Source organism: Sinohyriopsis cumingii, chromosome 12 (genome assembly GCF_028554795.1).
Source record: "Sinohyriopsis cumingii isolate HCF-2022 chromosome 12, ASM2855479v2, whole genome shotgun sequence".
In the NCBI taxonomy this organism is placed as follows: Eukaryota; Metazoa; Mollusca; class Bivalvia; order Unionida; family Unionidae; genus Sinohyriopsis; species Sinohyriopsis cumingii.
The window spans coordinates 13,360,620-13,384,209 of record NC_142972.1 but is presented as its reverse complement, the minus strand read 5'-3'; the positions used below and the strand labels follow the sequence as shown (position 1 = coordinate 13,384,209).

The following is a 23,590-nucleotide window of genomic DNA, read 5'->3' as shown; positions in this document are numbered from 1 at the left end:
CATGACCTTGACAACAACCAATCATTTTAAAATAAAATAGAACTTTGTTTACTAATTTTAAATCGGGGTCAGCGTCCAGGCCAACACCTGGTGTTTATGAAAAGAATGATTCAGGTCAACCAATTTTCTGGAAAAATATCATCTCCAGTGAATAAATTTACATTATAATGGCATATAATAGAACAAACTGACAAACAATTAAATTAAAATAAATATGAATTAAATCAGATATACGTAACACATTCTTATTACACCACTCCCTCAATAACTCAGGGTCCAGAAACATCGACTGCACTATAAGTGAGGCGCGAGTTATCAAGGTACCTATAAAATAAGCCCAAAACCAATAAATTGATCAATGACATAAAGGAAAAATGGGGGGGGGTAGGCAGATTATAGTGTTGAATACTCACTTTATAATCAAGCTGAGATTAACTCTGAATAAATATCTCTTCATAACGGTGTACTTTGTTTGTTATTTCCTCATAGAGCAACATTAATTTCAGGTTAAATTACAGTATATTGAGGCGATCATCGAAAACATTATTCCACGGGGTATCTGTTTGCTTAACATGTGTACCACTTCACACATTGTGTACTACGTCACTGATTTTTATGTTTGATGTAAATTAGACGTTTTTTATATATGTAAAAAAGATCGACTCTTTTCAAGAAACAGTGTCAATCGAATGATAGATATATAGATAGATTTGATTGCGATAGAAGCAAAATGGAAAACAAAAAACAAGGGTTAATCAGTACTAACATGAATTTAATGGGTCTACAAATTTAAAACAATGTAAATAAGAACAAGTTAATACTTTTTTTTTGTGCCACGCTTGACAAATATCAATTTACTTTTTGAAAAAATCAGTTAATTTTGTTTTTTGTTACTCTTTGGTTTCTCTGCCGCAGAGCAAAATCCCTCAGATTTCTCAGCTGCATGAGCTTTATGTAGTCAACATTTTGGGTCTCCAGCCACCTTATGGTAATATCAAAAGATTTGATTACTTCCTGTGCAGAGGGGGGAGGTGGTGCAACATCTGCATCTGCATCACTTTCAACACTTGTACTCCAGTTAGAATCATCTTCTGCTGCAAATTTGTTCGTTATAGAATTAATTATTGTTTCATCTGACATGTATTCAGCTGTGGGGCAATCATTGTCAGCACAAATCCACTCCTCCATATCATCAAGAGAAACACCCATCTCAGGACCATGAGTCTGTATGAATTTCTCCCAAACAGCCTCTGCATTAATGACATCAGTTTCACTGAAACCTTCAAAGTCACTATCATCGTCACTGTCTCTGTTACTGTTTTTGCTTTACATCAAAGGCAGCTCCAAGACCCTTATTCCAGCATCCCAGGTCTCTTGTAATCAATTTTTTAATGCAACAAACACTTCCCCAAGTTGTTGATCAAAACAAAGCTAGCATGTAATTAGGTTCTCACAGAAGTACTCACGGGTTTCAATGTGACGGTCGATTGACTCTTTTCATTTTTTCAATGAACAGAATATGTTGCAATTATAATGTTTACACTGAAATGGAATTAAAGGATTAGAACATGACTTTCACACAGGAAGATGTTTAATTGGTGTTTATTTCATTCTCTGTTGCCACCTGCTAGCATTTACCAGAAGTTTTCATTGATCGCTATTTCACCAGACTGTTTGTTTTCAGTATACTAACAACTATTTGTCATAAAATCTTACATAATGTATGATATCTTTAAACAGAGGTCTCGCTAGGATTTTAAAACTGGGTCTTTCTGCCTCTGAATTCAGTCACTAAATATCAGTACATTTTCTCACCCGGCCACCAGTCAAAGCCTTTGAACTAGCCGCCTAGCTATTGCATCATGTTCTTTTTTTATGTACTCTTATAAAATGGCAACATGTATGTACATCAAGGAGTCTTTCAGTCACCGAATTCTGTCATTGTAAATATCAGCACAGCTAACTAATCAACACATTTTCCCACAAAGCAGGTGGCTGAAACAGGACTGGCAAATCTTTGAATTTTCATGCGTATGGAGGACTCCTGTCTCAGTGATTTTCTGCATCCCAGATCAAAAATTGGCATCCAAATATGTATAATTAAGCGTTTTCGAGATCTCTGAAATTAATTCTTATTTAAAACTTGCAAAATTCAAAATATGGATTCTATTTTTACGGGCATTAATCACCATTTTCGATGATAAAACGAGCAATGTATCAAGGTTTAATTTACCAATTCTTGTCATAATTTTGTCATGTTCAGCATATTTTAAAGATATTTTAAATACATTTTCTCTGGAAAAAATCAGGAGCCAAGACAGACACTGCATTATAAGTGGGATAGCGAGTTATCAAGGGAGCGGTGTACCAGCTAAAGAAGGCAAGTTTATGCCTTGTCACTTGCATGTTATTTGTAAGGACCCTTTCTGGTGTCTACTGTATAGCTAGCCTAAATCCAAAACGTTGTATCAAAAAAGTTGACGCAGAATGTGCCAAAGCAGCTGGTATGTGGCAGCCCATGAAACATCTGCTTTAGTTCCTTCAGAAACAAATTTAATCAACCAAAACATAAAGCGCCTACTACGCAAGTGTACATGATTTGTTTACAAATCAGAAGTGCTGGCATCTGCGTCCATTGTTTGTTTACAATAGAAAGTATTTCCTTTATGTACATGAATGCAATATGAATTGCGTGCAAGTTCAGTATTGTAAAATATTGCACGATTCTGACAATGTAATGTTAATGGAGAACAAAAATGAGCATATTATAAGTAAAACTTATTTGATTATAGAACTAAAATTATTTTCCATATGTCCAATTGTATTTTTACATTCTTTCACCATGACAGTTTACAACACATAGTGACATAAACTAACAGTTCATGAGTGTGACTTAAATGTTGCAATAGGCATGATCTTTATACAAAGTTAAGGTCAGTAGTGGGGAGAAGTGATACACAGAAAGTCTAAACAAAGCAACTAAATCATGAAATACATATTGTCTGTCCTTGACATAATTTGAGGTATGGTAAGAAGGGTGATTAACTGAGGATTTAATAGCAATAAATCGTAACCTGTTTTCATGGTCGTTAATTTTTTTGGTTCATCATTATCAATTTTAAGGGCCTACCTGACTGCTGACATTTATTTTGTAAACAACTTATATTTGTCTATCATTGTAGGCTATGTATGAAGGTAATTATTAATTGTAAACATGTTTACATGTTTGCATTTTAGATACAGCCATGATTCTGACCTTAGAAGGTTCCAGAAATGAATTTTTATTTAAAGTTTGGATTAATTTTCCATTCAGATGACAGAAAAATTTCAGAAAATAACTGACCTTGGTTGAGTGGACAAATATATAAAGTTGTTTATATTGGAATTTATTCATTTCTGTCATAACCTTTGTAGAGTGGGAGCCATATATTTATGGATGACATCACCTGGCTTTGTATGCAGGAACCATATATTTATGGTCAAATGTCACCTAGCTCTGTGTGTGGATAGCATATTTTTATGGCACAGGATAGTGAGTGATATCTACAGGTGTCCAATGTAGGCCAATCATTAATTGTGTGCTAATAATAGCTGAATGATGTCCATTTGATCATGGTTCTACATCATTGTAACAGAACATCAGTAAAACAAATATTACAACAGACTTATTTTCCCAGTAAAGTCTGCTGCAAACAGTGGATATTGACATAAATAATATGGTGGTTGTTAAGTAGTTGCAGTCTTGTAGCTGTCTCATTGCCAGTTGTTGCTGATTACCATATGTGTGGGATTGTCCGAAGTAGAATAAAGTTCATTAAGGCTTTGTGTGTGTAGAGGTATAAATAGAAGCATGCAGTTTTCCAAATTCAAGAATTAATTTTCTGCACGAGTTGATAATGAAAGTGCTCTGACACTATCGCGTGTTGATATATAAGTGCTATAACATGGCCATCCCATTCAGTAACAACTTCAAATTCCACTAAATCGAGCTCAAACTAGCAGCCAAGTTTATCAATAAGTCTGTCATGTACAGAGCCTTTTCTTATATTGGGTGATACATTGTATCATCACGAGTGAGAACTGTACAAGCTGGAAAGGGACCAACCGTTTATCAGAGATGTGTCAAATTTTGACTCCTAGGTATACCTGTCCTTGCCTATCCAATTTTTTAATTATATTTTATTTCTTGTTTGTTTTTTTTAAAAAAGAAAAAGCACAATACCCTTCTTGTGTTATAAAGTTCATTTTGCTCTTTCTCTCTCTCTCTCTCTCTCTCTCAACAATGAAGTTGAAAAGGAAATAGACAGCAATGTGACTTGAGCATCTAATAATCAAGACCTTTGTACAAGAGCTGAACTTTCGACCTGGTGGAAATCTTTGTTTTTCTTTTTTTTTTGTTTTGTTTTGTTTTCTCGTCAGTTTTTTTTCTTCCCTTTTTACATAGCTAGTTTTAGAGGTTGGAAAATGAACATATAAAGCTTGTTCTTTTTTATTTTTCTCAACTGTTTGACAATGTAGAAGTTATAATATATTAAGATTGTTGCTGAGAAATATATTTTATATCAAATATTTTTGGCAGTTTGCAATTAATAATTATCATTGAAAACCTCACAACTATTGCTCTATAATTTATAATCAGTGAGAAATAATTACGTTAATTTTTGTAAATAATGAACACCACTGGAATTTATTCAAAAGACTTTATACTTTTGAACATGTAATAGAACATTTAGAACTATATGGGATTTAATTTACACTTACTGCAAGTTCTTTTTAAATTTTCACTCTTTCTTTTACTTAGTTTAAGATCATAGAGTTGTAATAATTGCATAGCTTACTCATTTGTTGGAGAACTGTTACAAAGACACAGTCTACTAATGAAGCTCTCATGCCCATGTGAAGAACTGTCATCTTTTTCATAAATGATGATTATGCCAGGACATAAGTGTAGGTTGATGGTATTGAGCAATAGCAATGGATAAGTATTACATAATTAAAATTGCTTCTAATCGCCCCCCCCCCCAAAATAAAACTACAATTAAATAGATAATCAGTCACTATTGGGTTGCTGAATGTATCTGTTTGGTGGTTTGGTTGATGTGTTGCAGCTGATCAAAAAAGAAAGAAAAGTGTAATGTACTTTCCATCTGGCTGGGAGAGAGATCCATTGTACTGCATGTCTCTCCTTTTCTTGTTCAGAATTCTCAGATTCTCTCTTGTAACAACTTCAAATTCCACTAAATCGAGCTCAAACTAGCAGCCAAGTTTATCAATAAGTCTGTCGTGTACAGAGCCTTTTCTTATATTGGTGATACATTGTATCATCACGAGTGAGAACTGTACAAGCTGGAAAGGGACCAACCGTTTATCAGAGATGTGTCAAATTTTGACTTCTAGGTATACCTGTCCTTGCCTATCCAATTTTGTAATTATATTTTATTTCTTGTTTGTTTTTTTTAAAAAAGAAAAAGCACAATACCCTTCTTGTGTTATAAAGTTCATTTTGCTCTTTCTCTCTCTCTCTCTCTCTTAACAATGAAGTTGAAAAGGAAATAGACAGCAATGTGACTTGAGCATCTAATAATCAAGACCTTCGTACAAGAGCTGAACTTTCGACCTGGTGGAAATCTTTGTTTTTCTTTTTTTTTTGTTTTGTTTTGTTTTCTCGTCAGTTTTTTTTCTTCCCTTTTTACATAGCTAGTTTTAGAGGTTGGAAAATGAACATATAAAGCTTGTTCTTTTTTATTTTTCTCAACTGTTTGACAATGTAGAAGTTATAATATATTAAGATTGTTGCTGAGAAATATATTTTATATCAAATATTTTTGGCAGTTTGAAATTAATAATTATCATTGAAAACCTCACAACTATTGCTCTATAATTTATAATCAGTGAGAAATAATTACGTTAATTTTTGTAAATAATGAACACCACTGGAATTTATTCAAAAGACTTTATACTTTTGAACATGTAATAGAACATTTAGAACTATATGGGATTTAATTTACACTTACTGCAAGTTCTTTTTAAATTTTCACTCTTTCTTTTACTTAGTTTAAGATCATAGAGTTGTAATAATTGCATAACTTACTCATTTGTTGGAGAACTGTTACAAAGACACAGTCTACTAATGAAGCTCTCATGCCCATGTGAAGAACTGTCATCTTTTTCAAAAATGATGATTATGCCAGGACATAAGTGTAGGTTGATGGTATTGAGCAATAGCAATGGATAAGTATTACATAATTAAAATTGCTTCTAATCGCCCCCCCCCAAAAAAAAAAAACAAACTACAATTAAATAGATAATCAGTCACTATTGGGTTGCTGAATGTATCTGTTTGGTGGTTTGGTTGATGTGTTGCAGCTGATCAAAAAAGAGAAAAAAGTGTAATGTACTTGCCATCTGGCTGGGAGAGAGATACATTGTACTGCATGTCTCTCCTTTTCTTGTTCAGAATTCTCAGATTCTCTCTTGTAGAGCCCCAAGGTTGGAGCAGCTGAGCATTCTTCATGTTCAGAATAGCATATTTTATCCTCCCATGAGTGAGGAGAAGGCTAACACATGCCCTGTATGTTGGAGTACCATATCAAAGCCTCCCATGAGTGAGGAGAAGCAACACATGCCCTGTATCTTGGAGTAACATATCAAAACCTCCCATGAGTGAGGAGAAGCAACACGTGCCCTGTATCTTGGAGTAACATATCAAAACCTTCCATGAGTGAGGAGAAGAAACACATGCCCTGTATCTTGGAGTAACATATCAAAGCCTCCCCTGAGTGGGGACAAGCAACACATGCCCTGCATCTTGGGGTAACATATCAAAGCCTTCCATGAGGGAGGAGCTACACTGCACACATCACATCCTGGGTAGCATGGCACACCCTTCCAAAAGGGATAAAGCCACTGCTCCCATCACTCCTCTACCCACTTTGCCGTAACATCCTATGCAAGAATGGGAGACTGCCCATAAGGTTCAGACAAGGGAATCATATAGGATCAGAATTTCCCCCTTAACCATTATCCCTATAAATCGTTATGTAATGTGGGGTCCTCATTCTCAGTCCCTTCTCAGGTGGCGTCATCCAGAAAGTCTGGAGGCATACAGTCATAGACATCCAGGAGAAAGACCAGCAATCTTGTCTTTTCATTGGAACTTCTGGTACACAGAGAGTACCTACTCACAACATGGAGTTATGGGCAGTGGCGCCAAGTGATCCAATGTCACTCCACCTCTGATATAGTGAGATCCAGCTGCTTCTCTGTACGGAGTGTACTAGACAGTCATTATGCTCCAAAGAGCTCAGTATGGAAGCAGCTCCATTGTTGCCTTCTATCAGCTGTATGAAGAGGAAAATATCCTGTCCTCTGATCAGATGAATAACAAAGTTTCCTGCCTCTTGCACATAAATTTGTGCCCAAAACCATCAGGTGCATAGTCAAGAAGACCCTTTCCTGTTCAGGACATATCTCAAGGACCCAAAGACAACTAGATCTCTTCCTACTTCTACAGTCATTCAGGATTGAGGAAATCTCTTTGGTTTTCTTTAGGCAACATAGAGGATCATCTGTTCCTCCCTGTATTTGAGGACTGTAATAATAATAATAATAATAACAGTAACAAGAACTTTATATAGAAAAGGTAACAGGAACTAATCTACCTTGAGGCCTTCTGTTATGTACAATATACACAGTATATACAACACAATGTGACAACTAGGTTTAATGATAAAGAATTGAGTTATTTTGAAAATCAAAAAAATTTCAAGCTCATGATACTCAAGTGTCAGTGAGCACATAAAATAAATATATTGTACTGAAACATTCTTCAGTAAAAATGATTTATATACATAAAAAACAGGAGTTAGACCTGTTTGAGTATCTTAAGATTTTGTCCATTTATAATAATAATAATAATAAAGACTTTATTTAGAGAAGGTAACTCAATTAGTTACAGAACTAATCTACCTTGAGGCCTTCTATCTGTTATGTACAATATATACAGTATATACAACATGATGTGAAGAGTCTGGCTTGACACTAAATAATTAAGTAATTTTAAAATTCAAAGTATCAAGCCTGGAACATATTCACAGGCATCAGTGAAAACATAAACATATATAAAACATAAAATATAATCCTGCATTGAAATATCCAGCTATGAAAATGATGTAAAATTACAGAAATGCAGGCAGTATTTTTTGTACTAGAACTGTTTAATTTTCTAAAGATTTCATCCATTTAAGACATTGATTGTGAAAAGATGAGATGCTAGGAGCCTGCCTTATGTCACTGGGAATGTTGTTCCATACCAGTGGACCAGTATATTGAAAATGTTTTTTAAACAATTCCTTCTTTGGCCTTGGTATAATGTAATTTTTTCTTCTTATGGACCTTAAATTTGGAGTGCCATCAGCATATCTTTGGTGAAAGATATTGCTTAGATAGACAGGAATGTCTTTTCTGGATACTTTATACATCAATTTGGCCTTTCTAAGAAATATTCTTTCATGTATTGTTAAAATCTTTATATTATTCATTGCATCTTGAAATTTGTCCATACTTTGATCTAGAATTAAATGGCAAGCCCTCTTTTGGAGTCTTAAAAGTGTTGTTATGTTTGAATTAGAGGTATTACCCCAAATTACATTACTGTAGTCCTGATATGGCTGAATATAACTTTTATAAAAGATGACCCTATACTGAAGAGGAATGTATGTTTTGATTTTCCTCAGTAGCCAAAGATAAGAGTTAACCTTTTTTTGAAATATGTTTAATGTGAATAGACCAAGTAAGATTGTTATCCACGAATACACCAACAGTTCTATCTTGAGAGGTCATATTGAGGCTCACATTGTCAAATAGAACCTGGAGTTTGTCGCTATCTAGCTTTGCTTGTTTTTGTTGTGTTGTAACTAGTAGGGCTTTTGTTTTTTCTGTATTTATGATCATACTGTTTTCCTTGCACCATACTTGAAGTCACAGGAGTGATTCTGGTGAAAGCCAGACTGATTATCATGAATAAGATCATAAGTGTTTAAATAGTTGAGAAAAGAATCATGTACATGTTTTTCTAGTAATTTGGAGAGACAAGGAAAGATAGAGATGGGTCTGTAGTTATTTACATCATCTTTTGTTCCTGCTTTATGCATTGGTATAACCTTGGCAGTTTTCCATGTTTGTGGAAATTTATTAGACCTAATACTTTCATTGAAAGCTATACTCTCTACAATTGCAGGTGCAGCTACCTTTAGTAGCCTTGGTCCAATCATATCAAGTCCTGTAGCTTTACAATCATCCATTTTTTTAAATATATTTCAACACATATTCGAGACTCATTTCAGGAATTTCAAACTTTATATTGTTTGTTAGTTTTTTAGCACAACCCATGCTGAAACATCAAAATTTAAACTATCACATAAAATTCAGTAATAGATGGAAACAGGAAATTTCATTGCTTGGGATCAAATACAAATAGACATGAATATACACTCTGCTATAATTCCTGTAAAGTCTGTTTCAATAAGAAGTTCCCAATATGACCCAGACTGCACTAGTCTTGAGCAGTTCTGGCTGACATTCAGCAGCCTGAATCTACCCACAGGCAAGAAACAAACTAAACTTCTTGGTGGACTTGGTAGTTGTAGCAACATTGCCACATTCTCATGCAGATACTGAAAGGACATTTTCTATTCTGAGACAAATTTAGGCTGACAGTAGAAGGAACCTGGATCCATTAATGATGCATCATTTCCTTAGTGTTGAGATTGATAATAAAGTAAAGCGTGACCCCGCTATAACACAATGGTTGGGGTCTATAGAACCTGACTGTGTTATGTAACAAACCATCTTACAACCAACCAAGTTAGTTAGCTGAAGAAAATAATGCATGTGCCAAATATGTGGCTGGTGGGGGGGGCGGGGGGAGAATAATAAAATCGGGCACAGAATATGTGCTTTTTATACAGTGAAGACAAATTAGTCTGAAATACACCTGTATATTGACAACTTACATTGTGTGGTACAGTCCATAATGCGTTCAGTACTGTATATGTATACATGTATGAAAAATCTATGAAGTATAGATCACATTATAAAATTCATGTATTAGTCACATCCCATTATAAAAGAGAAAAAACACATATTAAAAATGGTAGTCCTCATTTGAGCTATATCCCATTGTCAACAAATGTGGAACTAAACAATTCACTAAGATATTCTTTAGTCACCAGTAGCACATAGCTGTAGTTGTTTACATGCTACCATTAAATGTACCTAAACTGGCTTTGAAATTTGGTCATCTGGAGACTGCTATCATCTTGCTGAGGCTGCCATTTGAGTATTACAGCATATTGTTCTCAGTCCAGATGTCAGTATAAGCAGATTATAGTATAACAATGCACTGTTAAGATGGTTTATTAATATGAACAAAGGATTTGTTTAAGTAACAATTTATAGATTCCAGTTTACGGTCCATGAATAAACGCTATTTTTTGTACTTAAGAAAAAAATATGCTTTTGTGTACAAGAAAAATACATGTACTGTATAGGAAATTTTAGGAGCCACACCATGATCATCTTATTAGAATTCATATATGATCTCTTCCCCAAAATGATAATAAACTTTTTGGATGTTATTTTTCATACATTTGTGTATGAGAAAAATACATGTTTTTGAAATTTCGGGAACCACACCACGATCATGTTATATCCGAATTTGTGTTATAACAGAGCATGCTATAGTGGGGTCACATTGTAATATTGTCACAAGCCGTGGGGTGTATTCCACAGTGCTTCATAGTCATAGTGTTTGTTAGTTGATTGTCACCCATGACTTGCAATTATGAAGTGATGAGGACTGCCACAAATATTATCCAGTCATTCATACAAAGGCTGAAAATGCTTGTGCTACATATTAGGGCAGTATGAAAGGAAAAACGTTAATGTGAAAGGACTGATGTGATCATGAAGAATTGTATATTTTGATATTGAAAAAAGTATTTTAGTGCAGAAGTTGTCATTTTTGTCCCTTTGCATGCTAAAAATTGGGTTTATGAAAATCCTCATTGTCTGAATTAAAAACTGGCTAATTATGCAGATCTCCTGATCTGTCCTAAGCTGACTTCAGTTCTGTCACAGATATGGGCATATTTGTATTTCACTCTGGTTGTGGTTCACAGTTCAAGAGATATGCATAGGTCTGGCATGTCCAAGTGGCGGCCACATTCACTATTGTAAAGAGACCCACCAATTTCAAAACATAGAAAGGGAACAAAAAAGTTTTCTTTCTGTGGTGGGAGCAGAAACATGTACATTGATTAAAATTCTAGGTACATGTACCACAAATAGCTTATTTTTTCCTTTTACTGTTTTGAAATGAAGTTAACTTCTGCCACTATAAGAAGCTACTATTCCATTATTCAGACACAGTTCATTATCGAGGGAGAATATTGGCCAGAACAAAAACCTACTGGCAAACATTGTGTTTGCCCCAGCCAAGGTTTTGACCCTATGTCAGTCATGAAATTTGCCATTGGATCTGGCATGGCCAACTAAAGCACATTTCAAACCCGTGCTAGAATCTTGTTGACTAGTATCTTGTAGAAGACCTTCCTAATTACTTTTGTTACAACAGACAGAATCAGTCACATAGATACCTTGTCAGTCAATCTAAACTATCATAATAGGCTACCTTGCTAGGTCATTCAGTAGCTTCATAATAACATGGCCTCCCTGCTTCTCAAGTTCTGCTGGAATTTGGAGGGGGATTTTCCCTATGGGCCACATCCATTTCTATCTTTTTTCTTAAGTGTAGCAGTGTCTCTCACTAGATTTGCATTTCTTCTCATGTGTTATGACCAGGTATAGTATTTTAAAGAAGAAAAACTTTTTTAAGTAAAATACATTTCTTCATACTGATTTACTGATCATAATACAGGAACAGCCATCTAGCCTCCCCAAAGTTACATTTTAAAATTGGAGAGCATGTATATCCGCTCCATTAGTAACTGAAGTATTGATGGGATCTAGCATCTGCCACTCAGTCCAAGGTTAGATTGCTTAAGTTTGACTCCCACCTTGTGGCCAGATCAAATTTAGAACTTTATTGCTAACAAAAATTGGGAGAGCTGGATTTGTAAGGTGGTTATATTAATGTATTATGAACATGTATGGTAAGTTTTATCGAAGAAACAGTTTTTACTCCAAACATTCATGATTGCAAGCAGCCTTTAACATTTTGTAACATTTGATTACTTGTTTTCTACAGACGAGCTTGTACCCAGCATTTCGAGTCAAAGATCGCCCCGATACTTGCTGGAATTATTGCCCACATTGACACTAATCATAATATGGACATTATTCATGGGAATATTTCCACTGGAAACTGGATGGCAAGGTTATGGCTTCAGATTCTCAATACCCAGGGTGCAATCCAGCTACAGTACACTGACCTGTTCCCTGCTGAACAAAAGGAGCTGAATGAGGTCATTGTTAAGACAACAGGATGTGAAGGTCAAATATTTACTGCTAAAATGCCATTCTCTTGGTTGATCTTTGAACAGATTGATGTTATTTGGAGGACAACCCAGGAAAGTCCAGAAGAAGAAGGTAAGGAAACTCGAAAACATTTTTGCTCCTCTGGCCATAATGCCAAGAGAGCCTGCGGTACTTTATAAAAACTAATTGATAATAATGAGAGATAGTCATACCCCTCCCCCATATCACCCCACCCCACCCCCACCCCAAAGTATGTTGTTTGCTTATGTCTAATGCAAGCCTTTCTACTTTTATAAATTTAAATCAATATTTTGGTTGCACTGTGACTCTGGATTTTGATATCACACATTCAGTTACTTGTGTGTAAATATAACGTTTTTTGTTTTCTTTGTCACACTGTATCAGCCCATGTAATTCAATGCAGCTTCAGCTTGAATATTCTTTAATATATGTGATCAACTGAAAAAGGTAACATCCATAAGCTTTCACAGTTTTGAAAGATCAGTCTATGCTTCTTCTAATCTGTTGTATTGAAGGCAAGACTGGGTGATTAAAACATTCAGTGTTTGAGATGTTGGCTTCTTATGATGTAAGGACTTTAACACTTTGAATTTTTTTATAAATATATACTTAATATCATATATCAGGTACATGGAAACAAAACAAATGTACACATGCACAGACATGCAGATAGGCCGGAAAAAAATGTCCATCTCCTTCCCCTCTTTAGGCATCTAAGTGGTTTTTTGTGACTAACCTTACTCCACTTTTCTGCTGGCTGTAACAGTATCTACAGTTTGTCAAGGCTTTGGGTTGAAGTTTTATTTACGTATATTTTCCTAAATTCCTTGCTAGATCCTCATCATACTTGGATTGAATAAAAATAAAGCTACAAATATTTAGTCTGCAAAATACTCAACTGCTAAAGTCTGCCTCAGATGCGGGAGGTCACAGGTTTGAACCTTAATAAAAGACATAAAAATGGTACTAACAGCTGTCTGGTTTGGCACTCAGCATTAAGAAGTTAGTGTTAGGACTTGTTGGACTGGTGTCAGGTTAATGTGACTGGGTGACCCAGTGTTAGAGATCATTATAAACTGCTGCACTGCAGACATCATAGTGATATGACTGAAACATTTTTAAAGCTGCGTTAAAACTCCAAATCACACGCATATACTCTCTACAAAATGTTCTCTTGCCCCATTCATCCTGAGCTCAAAGTTATTGTCAAAGAAAATTTGCATTATGGTTTTGAATCAGGTTTTTTTATTTATTAATATTTCTAAAACCCTTTGTTGAATTTTTGTTCATGCTTAGGATGAATCATTATAAAGTCTAAGCAGTTCACTCTACAACATACTTGCATGCCTCTTTCACTGTGTAGTCAAGGTTTACATACATAAAATTTTGCATTCAGGTTTTGTTTCGTCTGTTTATATTTCCTAGATCCTAATTTTTTTTTATATTTCAGATGATTCTTTATGAAAATAAAGTAATTCTTTTGTGACATGCTGTTCAAACTTGGGGTCAAGATCACTTTTGTAGAAAATTTGTAGTTTTGGCTAAAGCTTTTTATTTGTTTCTATTTCCTAACTCCAAGATGATATAGATGTATGTATGCAGTAGTGTTGTATGCCTGTGGCAGTTAAAGGTAAAGCTCAACAATGTGAAAATTAATTGTTGTAAAAGTTAGGAAAATGAACTCTCCAAATAAATGCAGAGTTGTCGTTCATACTTAGCATGAATAAATATTAATCTGAGTCGTACTATTAGATGCTCGCTTGGCCTTTTGACCTTGAGGTCACAGGCACACATTTTACAGAAATGCTTCAAACATGGGCATTGTATGAAACCCTTGTCTTGAAAATAGTTTTGAACTTTCTTGGCAGAAACCTTAGAAGCAAGTTTTTTTATTAAAAAATTTTTTTAGTAAACGAATTAAATTTAGTATGCTTATTTGTATTAATATTTTGAAGACCCAGTTATATATTTTGGTTACGAAAGTAAATTTGTATATTCTTTAAGATATTTATGATTTTGGAAAATCTTGTATGCATGATACCATAGTTTACATGAATAACTGGACCCTCTTATTTTCAGGACAATATATTTTCTAAATTGGAAATAATTTTAAATAGTATAAGAAATTACTGGACAGCTGTCTAGTTTTTTTTTAAAAAGTCAGTGAATAATATAAATTTAAAGCTGCAACGTAAACTATTAGGAATGTGTTACCAGTAATCAAAACTGGTGATTGTATAGTTAACCAGCTTTAATTCACCATTGATCTAGGATTGATTTGCATCTCCAAAATAATAATGAGAATAACAGCTGGGTTTTTTAACTCTAAATTATACTAAGGAAGCCATATGTATATTTAGGTTGATCATTGTGAAACAGCCTGTTTGAGAGACACTAGCAGCAGGTAGGGCGAACAGACCAGATCGATTTTCCATAAAAAAAAAACCTCTACAGAAAACTTTGTTCATAGAAGGGCTGAATTCCAGAATAAAACGCTTCTACGATGATTAAAAATTATTGAAAAATCCGAAAATAAATATATGTCCTCATTACCGCCGTGGTAGTAACGGATTTTTTATCCAAATATTTTGTCAAGACCAACTCGATATCGTGTTTGAGGATCATGTAAATTCACAGTTATAAATCCGTGCGGGGTTGCTTGAGCGCGGCTGAAAAAATTTCTGAATTTATTAATATCTATGTTACTGCTACACCAAGTTTGATGAATATTTCTTAGCATGTGCGTGTCAATGCCATTAAAAACAGATAAAACATTACAGTTATCTCTAATTACTTTTGGTGTTTGTGTATACCACTGAGTTACATAAATAACATCAGTATTTTTATGTCTACCTCTGGAAAATATTCTTGCAGGATTTGCTTGTTTATCCAACATTACATCGTCATAAACAACTAAATTATTTACACCACCATCTAAATCATCAACTGATGGAGCTTCTTCAATATCGGTAACAAATCAATAATATTTTCACCGTCGATCAACAATGATGCGTTTTCATTAAAATCTTTCAGCACCTGATAACATTGCTGATCATCAACAGATGGTGCAATCAACTACAACTTATCCCATTTCAACCATCTCATTATCAAATTTAGCAGGAATTGTGTTTTTCCACTACCAGATGGACCTATTATTATCATTCTTATATAATTTGGTAATGCAGCATGATGTTTAACAGGTTCATGTTTTTTTGTGGCAGAAAAATCAATTACATTCATGATATAATTATATTATGGATTTATATTGTGTGAAATGTAAAACACGTACGCCAACAAAAGATCTAACTACGGTTGTTACACGCAACAACAGATCAGCTGCTACTGGTATATGTGAAAAATGTGGTACAAAGAAATTTAAATTTTTCTCATCTGGTCAAAAGTCAACCAAAGTAAAATTAGTTGGGAAAAAAAAAACCATTGCGGTGATATTGCCGCAAAGTTAGCGTCGGTGCCAGGATTTTTTTGGTCTAAATATTGTGGAGAGAAACATCTTCCCGGATATAATTACTGTGGACCAGGAATACGACTAGATAATAGGCTCGATAATAATAATCAGCCGCGATCTGGTGAAAATCCGATAAATTTAATCGATCAGGTGTGTCTAGCTCATGATTTAGCTTATCGAAGTGATGATCTTCAACAGCGACATCTCGCGGATGTAAAATTAATTCATTCGCTAAATTCTATAACAAATAAATCTATCAAGGAGAGATTAGCTAGCTGGATAATTAATACTGCAATGAAAGGCAAATTAGTTTTAGGTGCCGGTAATTAATATTATTGATGCGATTTATTATTCTCCGATTGGATTTTGGAAAGGTAAAACAGCTATAAAAAAACTCGCTAGTGCTGCTCGAGTAAAACCTGCTACAGCTGCGGCGTGGTTATCTAAACAAGCTGTTTGGCAAATTTATTTACCACCACCTAAACGAATTGAATATGCACATTTTGATGTTAGTGTTCCTAATGAAGTTCATCATGCCGATATTATGTTTTCACCACATGATACCGTTGACAGTAACACTTACAAGTATGTGTTAATGATAGTTGACATCGCAAGCAGATATAAAGAAGCTGAGCCGCTAATAACTAAAACAGCTACTGAAGTCGCTGATGTATTTAGAAAAATTTATCAGCAAGGACCATTAGTGTGGCCGAATTTACTTCAAGTTGATCCTGGAAGAGAATTTCTTGGTGCGGTTTCATCGTTAATGAAACAAAATAATGTTAAAATAAGACGCGGAAAAGTTAATATTCATAACGATCAGGCAATTGTTGAACGATTCAATAAAACACTTGCTGAATGATTATTTGGTTATCAGTATGCGAGAGAATTTATTCAGGATAAACGATCTGGGTCACAAGATTACCAAATGTTGTAGCAGGAATAAATAATGAACCAACACGAGCAATATCAATGAAACCAGCAATCACTATCACCAAAAAAAATGTACCAATAAAAAGATGCGATTTTTCAACACGGCCAGTGTTAGGCAATATTATTGTACGATATTTATATAAACCAGGCGAGGCTGAGGGCGGTAGAAAAAGAGCAACAGATCCTATTTGGAGTACAACATCGCATAAAATATCTACCTTGACAAGATCATCAGGTAGACCAGCAATTTATATACTTGATTCACTTGTCCTCAACATGGATTTACTCGTGAACAACTACAAGTAATTCCACCGATACTCAATTACCACCTCAGTCACTTAGGTAATTAATTCCACATTGGTTACATTCTAAACATGCCAAAGTAACATTTTCTCAGTTATGACCTAGATGGTTATTTTTTCTGTTGACGGTGAACTGCCTTGAATCATATTTTTTATATTTCCACGTCATAATACAATTACAACCAGCGCAGTGATTATTTTGTTGTTGTCGAAGTGATATTATAGCATCAACATCTAAGACAAACTTGTAATTATTTTTTTATTGAATTGTTTGTAACTAAATAATTTTTTCTTTATCATGTAATCATCATCATCGCCAGTTATTGATCCATCTAAAACAATTCGTCCTAATTGAGATATTTTTCTAACTCTAGATACAGCTAAATAAACTAAATTAGACCATTCTATGCGATCATCAATAATCCAAACCCGAGTATCAGTTATAGTTAGTCCTTGTGAAGAATGAATAGTCATAGCATATCCTAGCGTCCAAGGTGATTTTTCTGCGTTTAGTGCTTCTTCAACGAAATTAATGTCAACGGTAACAATATCATTTAGCACCAAATTTTGTTTTTCTTTTCCTGGTACATCAACATCAATATTTTGTCGTCGAGTATCTGCTGGTCGATAACATAATGGTACTGGAAGCAATGGAAATTTATTTTTATGTAACTGAAATAATTCTTGTTGAAGTGTATCACGAACTATTTTTCTACTAGCAACTATTAAATCGTTTGGTGTCCACATTGATAAAAAATCTTTCATTGATGTTTCTGGGATTATTTCTCATTATGCTACACTGAGTTTTTTTTGATTGTAATAGAATTAATTTTTTAAATTCAACTAATTTTTCATCAAGAGATCTGTAATCGGCATTAACTTCTTCATAATAATCAAGAAAATTCTTCGATCGCTCATGAGGAGATTCTCCATCAATAGGATTTGGTTGACCGTGATCGCTGCACATTATCACGGCGGTAATTTTCGTTGATAACCAATCAAGAAATACTTTTAATATATCAAATGAAACAGTACAAATCTCATCCCATATTATAACTTTATTGATGTATTTATCACCCATTCTTGAAGAATTCCATGTTCCACTGCTGTATTTAAAATAACTATGATACATACACGAATTAACTCCACGTTGTTTCATTTCTTGCGCTAATTGGTGTGTTGGCGTTAACACAACAACGTCAGAGTTTCTAAATAATTCTATAATTCTTGTTGTTTTTCTGGATTCACCTGGCCCGTTCACATAAACGATTTTATATCATGATGCTGGATCGTACACAGAAGGTTCTGTTGAAATTTCTAACACGGTATCAGAGTAATATTTATCTTCCACGGCAACATCAGCTGGTATACAATAATTAAGGATGTATTCATCTTTTATTCTCCACGTGCCCCATGAACCATCGCCGGTTAAATTATCAACGCTGATAAATGTTTTCTGTCAACGTAGAACGAATCAGTTGCTACTCTATCTGCATCATTGGGAAATTTGTTTATCATTGATAATAAATTTATACTCATATACGCAAGCATCGATGATCTCAAATGAGTATACTGAGGTGATTCTCTGTCAAGATAACTAACTATGGTACCTAATTTTGTTTCGTCAGATAAATAAATACTTTCTCGGTTACAAAATACACTTTTCTCAGCGGTATCAGCGATTATAAAATCTAATTCGGCTTCGTCCATGATTAATCTACAATGATGTCGTTGATGATTATACACACCGCCCTGAGTGAATTTACCAATTATTTTTCTACCTAGGTCTTTTGCGTCATCGTGTTCCGTTGGTAACCAAATCGTAGTTTGTTTTTTATATGAAATAATTGCTTCACTGACCGTCAACGACGTTAACATCGGAGAATCTAGCATGTATCGTAATAAAACTATTGGAGCCCATCGTTGTTCCGAAAAGTGCTTACCAAACCAAACATAACAGATTTTATGTAAATTATCAGCGAGTTTAAACAAAATAACACGAGTGAATCCTGTCATGGGAAAATCCAGCAACAGACCATTAAATGATACACGAGTCATTTCGACGGTAGGATGACCAAACTGCGCAAAATATTTAGCACATTCGCCCATTCCTAAAAAGCTTCCAGGATAACACGCGATCATGTCAAATGATATCATGTCAAAGTGATTATATTTAGTATTCCATAATCCGCCGTGACCGTACTCAATACAACTCGCCTGGACATCTTTGAGAAATTCCTTTCGTGTTGGTTTCCACGAATTTTTCTCCCTAGCAGCATGAGCAACAACTGATGGAACAGTAAAACAATTAAGCAATAACTGTTCAGGATTCATCGAATATTTTTCTGCTAATTCTTTCATGTTATTATGTAATGATTCACTTCTGTACACGTCGCCGTTAGGTCGTACAAACTGATCATATTTTTCATCGCTGGAAAACAACCAAACAGATACAGGATCGGATTTACTTATTTTATGAATAAACTTAAACATCTCCACGGATTTTTCTGTAGTAGAATTTTCTATAGCAGAATTTTCTGCTGGATAGAATTTAACAGTACCATCTCGAGGAAATATAGTTACCGCGCTAGTCCAAGCATGAGAATTATGATCAACAATTACAATAGGTGCTCCTTTGGATTTATACGCGGATGAAGATAAAATCTCCGATAACGTTTTTACCATCATGGGGAATTTTAACCTCGTTGACAACGTAGCAACATCATTAACTGATGCACCAGCAGCAACTGATTCCGCCCACGCTGTTATTTTTTCTCGTCTTAAATCAGTCAAGCCGTTTGTGCGTTTTGCATTTGTAAAATGCTCTATTACTCGTTCAGCTACGCAGTTTATTTTTGCTGACATTTTCATCAACGCGAGTTTTTCAACATCCGGTTTATCACGTAGTTGATAAATTCCATAAACAACAGCGGTAATCGGATACGTGCGAATATAATATGGTTTATCAATTCCCGTCAACAGGCCGGGTTTAGATTTTCCATTTACTACAACAGATTTTTTTCCACCAATTACAGGATCTCTTTTATCACGAGTAATCCACACATCATTTTCATTATAAACGATAAATTTTATCCTGAATATAATTTTTTTATCACCTAGCAAATTAATTATTTTTTTAGCTCGTATATCATTCATTGTATTATCAATGGTGCTAATTTTCCACGTTGACCATGCATGAGCCGCGCCGTCATCGTAAAATTCTTTCTTGGCGAGATTTATTTCAGGTAAATCATACTCAGCAAGGTCGAATAAACTCATTTGTTATATTTTAAACAAATATCTAAAAAATAATCAATCAGTGCAAATGGCTAATGGTTGGTTCATTTACTTGTTGTAAAAAATCATGTCGAGGTGAATTTTGCGGAGAACATTTAGCGTGTATTCGTAAAACCGGACCAACTCGATGCATCAAATGTGGCATCGGAATTCGCGGAAAAACACGAATATGCGTGCAATGTGGTGGAAAACGCTATCGAGAACTTAAAAGATACTACGATAAAAAATCTACTGATAGTGATATCGCTATTAAACGCGAAGATTATTTAAATAGGTTTTCTAGCAAACTTTGATTTAGAGAGATAATAATTACTATATGGATACAATCTTTACGAAGCATCCAATCATTGATAACTATGAAGCATCATGCGATGGCATTGTTAGACATTGCGAAGTAAAAAAAACCAGTTGGTATTATTATAAATTCTGGTTATCTCATATTTAAAGTTAATGGTAATAATAAAAAAATTTATTATAATCATCGCTTTATTTCCGAGTGTTTTCACGGACTAATCAAGGATGGTCTTGTAATTGATCACATTGATGGAAATAAACTAAATAACTCCATAGATAATCTTCAGGCGATTACTCAGAGTGAAAATTTATCATGAGGAAATGTTGGTGGATTTAGAAAATCTAAGGGTGTTAAATCAGTAAATCTGAGTACCAACGAAGAGATAATATTTCTTTCAATGTATTCTGCTAGTAAATATTTTTGGTATTCATTCAGCCTCAGTACGACGGGTTGCAGATAAAATAATTAATTCAACATTTTCATATTGGTTTAGTTATGTTCCAGTACGTGATTAAAATTACCTTGATTTTAAAATCAAAATTATCTATTCCGATAATTATATTTTTTTTTACTGTTGAAATAAAAAAATATTAATATGTCATGAATGAAGAAAATGTCAATGACGTAATTAAATCCAATGAGGTATTAAAAATTAAAGAAATAAAATTATCAGCCAAGTTGGACTCGGACAAGATCATTGAGGAGTTTGATTTACTAGCACAAAACAAACAAGAAGGCCGGTATGTTTTGTCATCTGAATATAAATTTATAAAGAAAATTCAATCAGCGATGTATCAGTCGCTGGCTGACAATGATAAATCAGCGATAAAAGAATTTGCCGCTTTATGTAGAGCTGTTGAAAAAATCTGATCAGAATTGTCTGATGAATACGAGGCTAAAAAAATAATTAGTACTCGTGTACGACAACTAAGAAAAATGCTAGACAATAAATAATATCATTTTTAATAAAACTAATTAAATTATTTAATATATAATAAATGTGTACAGAAAATGATTTAATAGCATTAAATATATTATCGGATAATTATTTTTATGATAAAATGATTATTGATGATAATCGTAAAAGTCATCATTTATTACCACTTGACAAAATGATGACTTTTATGATTCGTGATGGTAAAATTGTACCTATTATTGGTGTTGATTCACCTGATCTAACTTCGTTTTCGTTAATTGCAATAGCTGATAAATTTCATGATGAATTTCAGCGGCGAATTAAAAAACTATCACAGGGAAATTTTATTAACCGTCAAGAATTGCTAGAAGCAGCAGAATATGTTAAAGTTGCCACAAATAAATCTAAAATTTGTTATCACACTTCAATGATATTTACCGTTAAAAATCGCACTATCAGGTATAATTTTTATATTCCTAAATAAAATAAAAAAAAATTATATATTTTGTCAGGTTTTTATCTATTTTTTTGTGTTATTTTTTTCAGGTATAAAGGAAAAGTATTTTATGATCGCACCACTAAGTTTATGTTTAGTGTTTCGCCGTGTAAATCAAGCAGATTCCCAGACTGATCCGTTAGACGAAAATTTATTCTTGATAATAAACTATTATGACATTGCAGGTAAACCGGATTAATTGGTTCCTGCACGATTAAAAATCCCGGTTGTTTTTTCGATGAAAATGAATAAAGAACAAAACCTTGCTGTGCTTGATTTGACACTGAAGCGTCCGCGCTATAGCTGTTTTCGATGATGTCGCAATTAAGATTAACTGCAACGACGTTAGTTATATTTAGAACCTCTGGTGAAATATGCCATCAGCCCCCAGATGGATCATTGTCACGTATTAAAATAGATGCCGGTGGTAGAGATTTTCTCCACGCGTCATGTAACTTAGAAAATAAATCATCAACGGTGTCAGTGACGGATTTTTTAAATTCATCTACGTTGTAATCGGGAAATTTATAATTTGGTAATGTTGCTTCAGTTAGCAAATATGCATCTAAATTTTTTTGTTTATTTTCTGTTTTATTATCAATTATTACCCGAATAAATTTCCTGTTAATAAATTCCATAATTTGTGCGAACATATTTAATGACATCACATGATTTTTAATTTCATCACATGAAATTGATGCGTTAAAAATACACTCCTGAAAATATTGCCGTACCAGCTGCAAATGTTTTTTATGTTTCTCTTTAATCTCTCTAAACCACTCATTGATATTGGTAAACTCAACAAATGCGGTATCTCCTTCATGACGAAAAATCCATAATATATCATCTTTACCTCTAAAAATAAATTCATAATCATCAGAATAACTAATGATATTTGAATTTCTTGTAAAACTCAAACAAAATTTATAATATGATGTCCATGTCGTGACATAATCAGAATTTTTAGTTTCTGGTATTGCTGGTGGTTGTTCCAGTTGAATTATAGGCCATCCTATAATGGTTCTTATCGAACTCGCATAAATATCAACGACGTAATTGGAATTCACTTCGATAATCGAAGTTAACGTTGGTTCGTGAGCGGTTTTTTTTATTCCTGGTTCTTCTCCAGTTATATTTTTTATTCTCAGTGTTAATTCATCATTAATCTGTTCAATCTGGTAAATACCAGTTGGTAATCCAACAACGGTCCAATCGTGTTCTCCACTGGTGTTATTTTTATTTGCAAAAACAAGAGAATTATTTGATTGTAATTGTCCAAATGACTTAGATCTGATATTGGACAAGCTGTAGTAGACTCGTAACTGCGATAACGCTATTTCATTAATAGAAATAGGTATTGGAAAAT

The 23,590-nt window shown here is 34.0% G+C and overlaps 1 protein-coding gene across 1 annotated transcript in view; it reads left to right on the top strand.

Annotated features, from left to right (window-relative positions):
* LOC149786021 (E3 ubiquitin-protein ligase rnf213-alpha-like) overlaps positions 1–23,590 on the top strand; it is a 559,813-nt gene that overhangs the window by 375,513 nt on the left and 160,710 nt on the right. The window contains exons 46-47 of the mRNA XM_089978097.1: positions 12,269–12,609; positions 22,275–22,409. Of these exons, the coding sequence (XP_089834223.1) occupies positions 12,269–12,609; positions 22,275–22,409 (476 nt within the window). The remainder of the gene's footprint in view (positions 1–12,268; positions 12,610–22,274; positions 22,410–23,590) is intronic.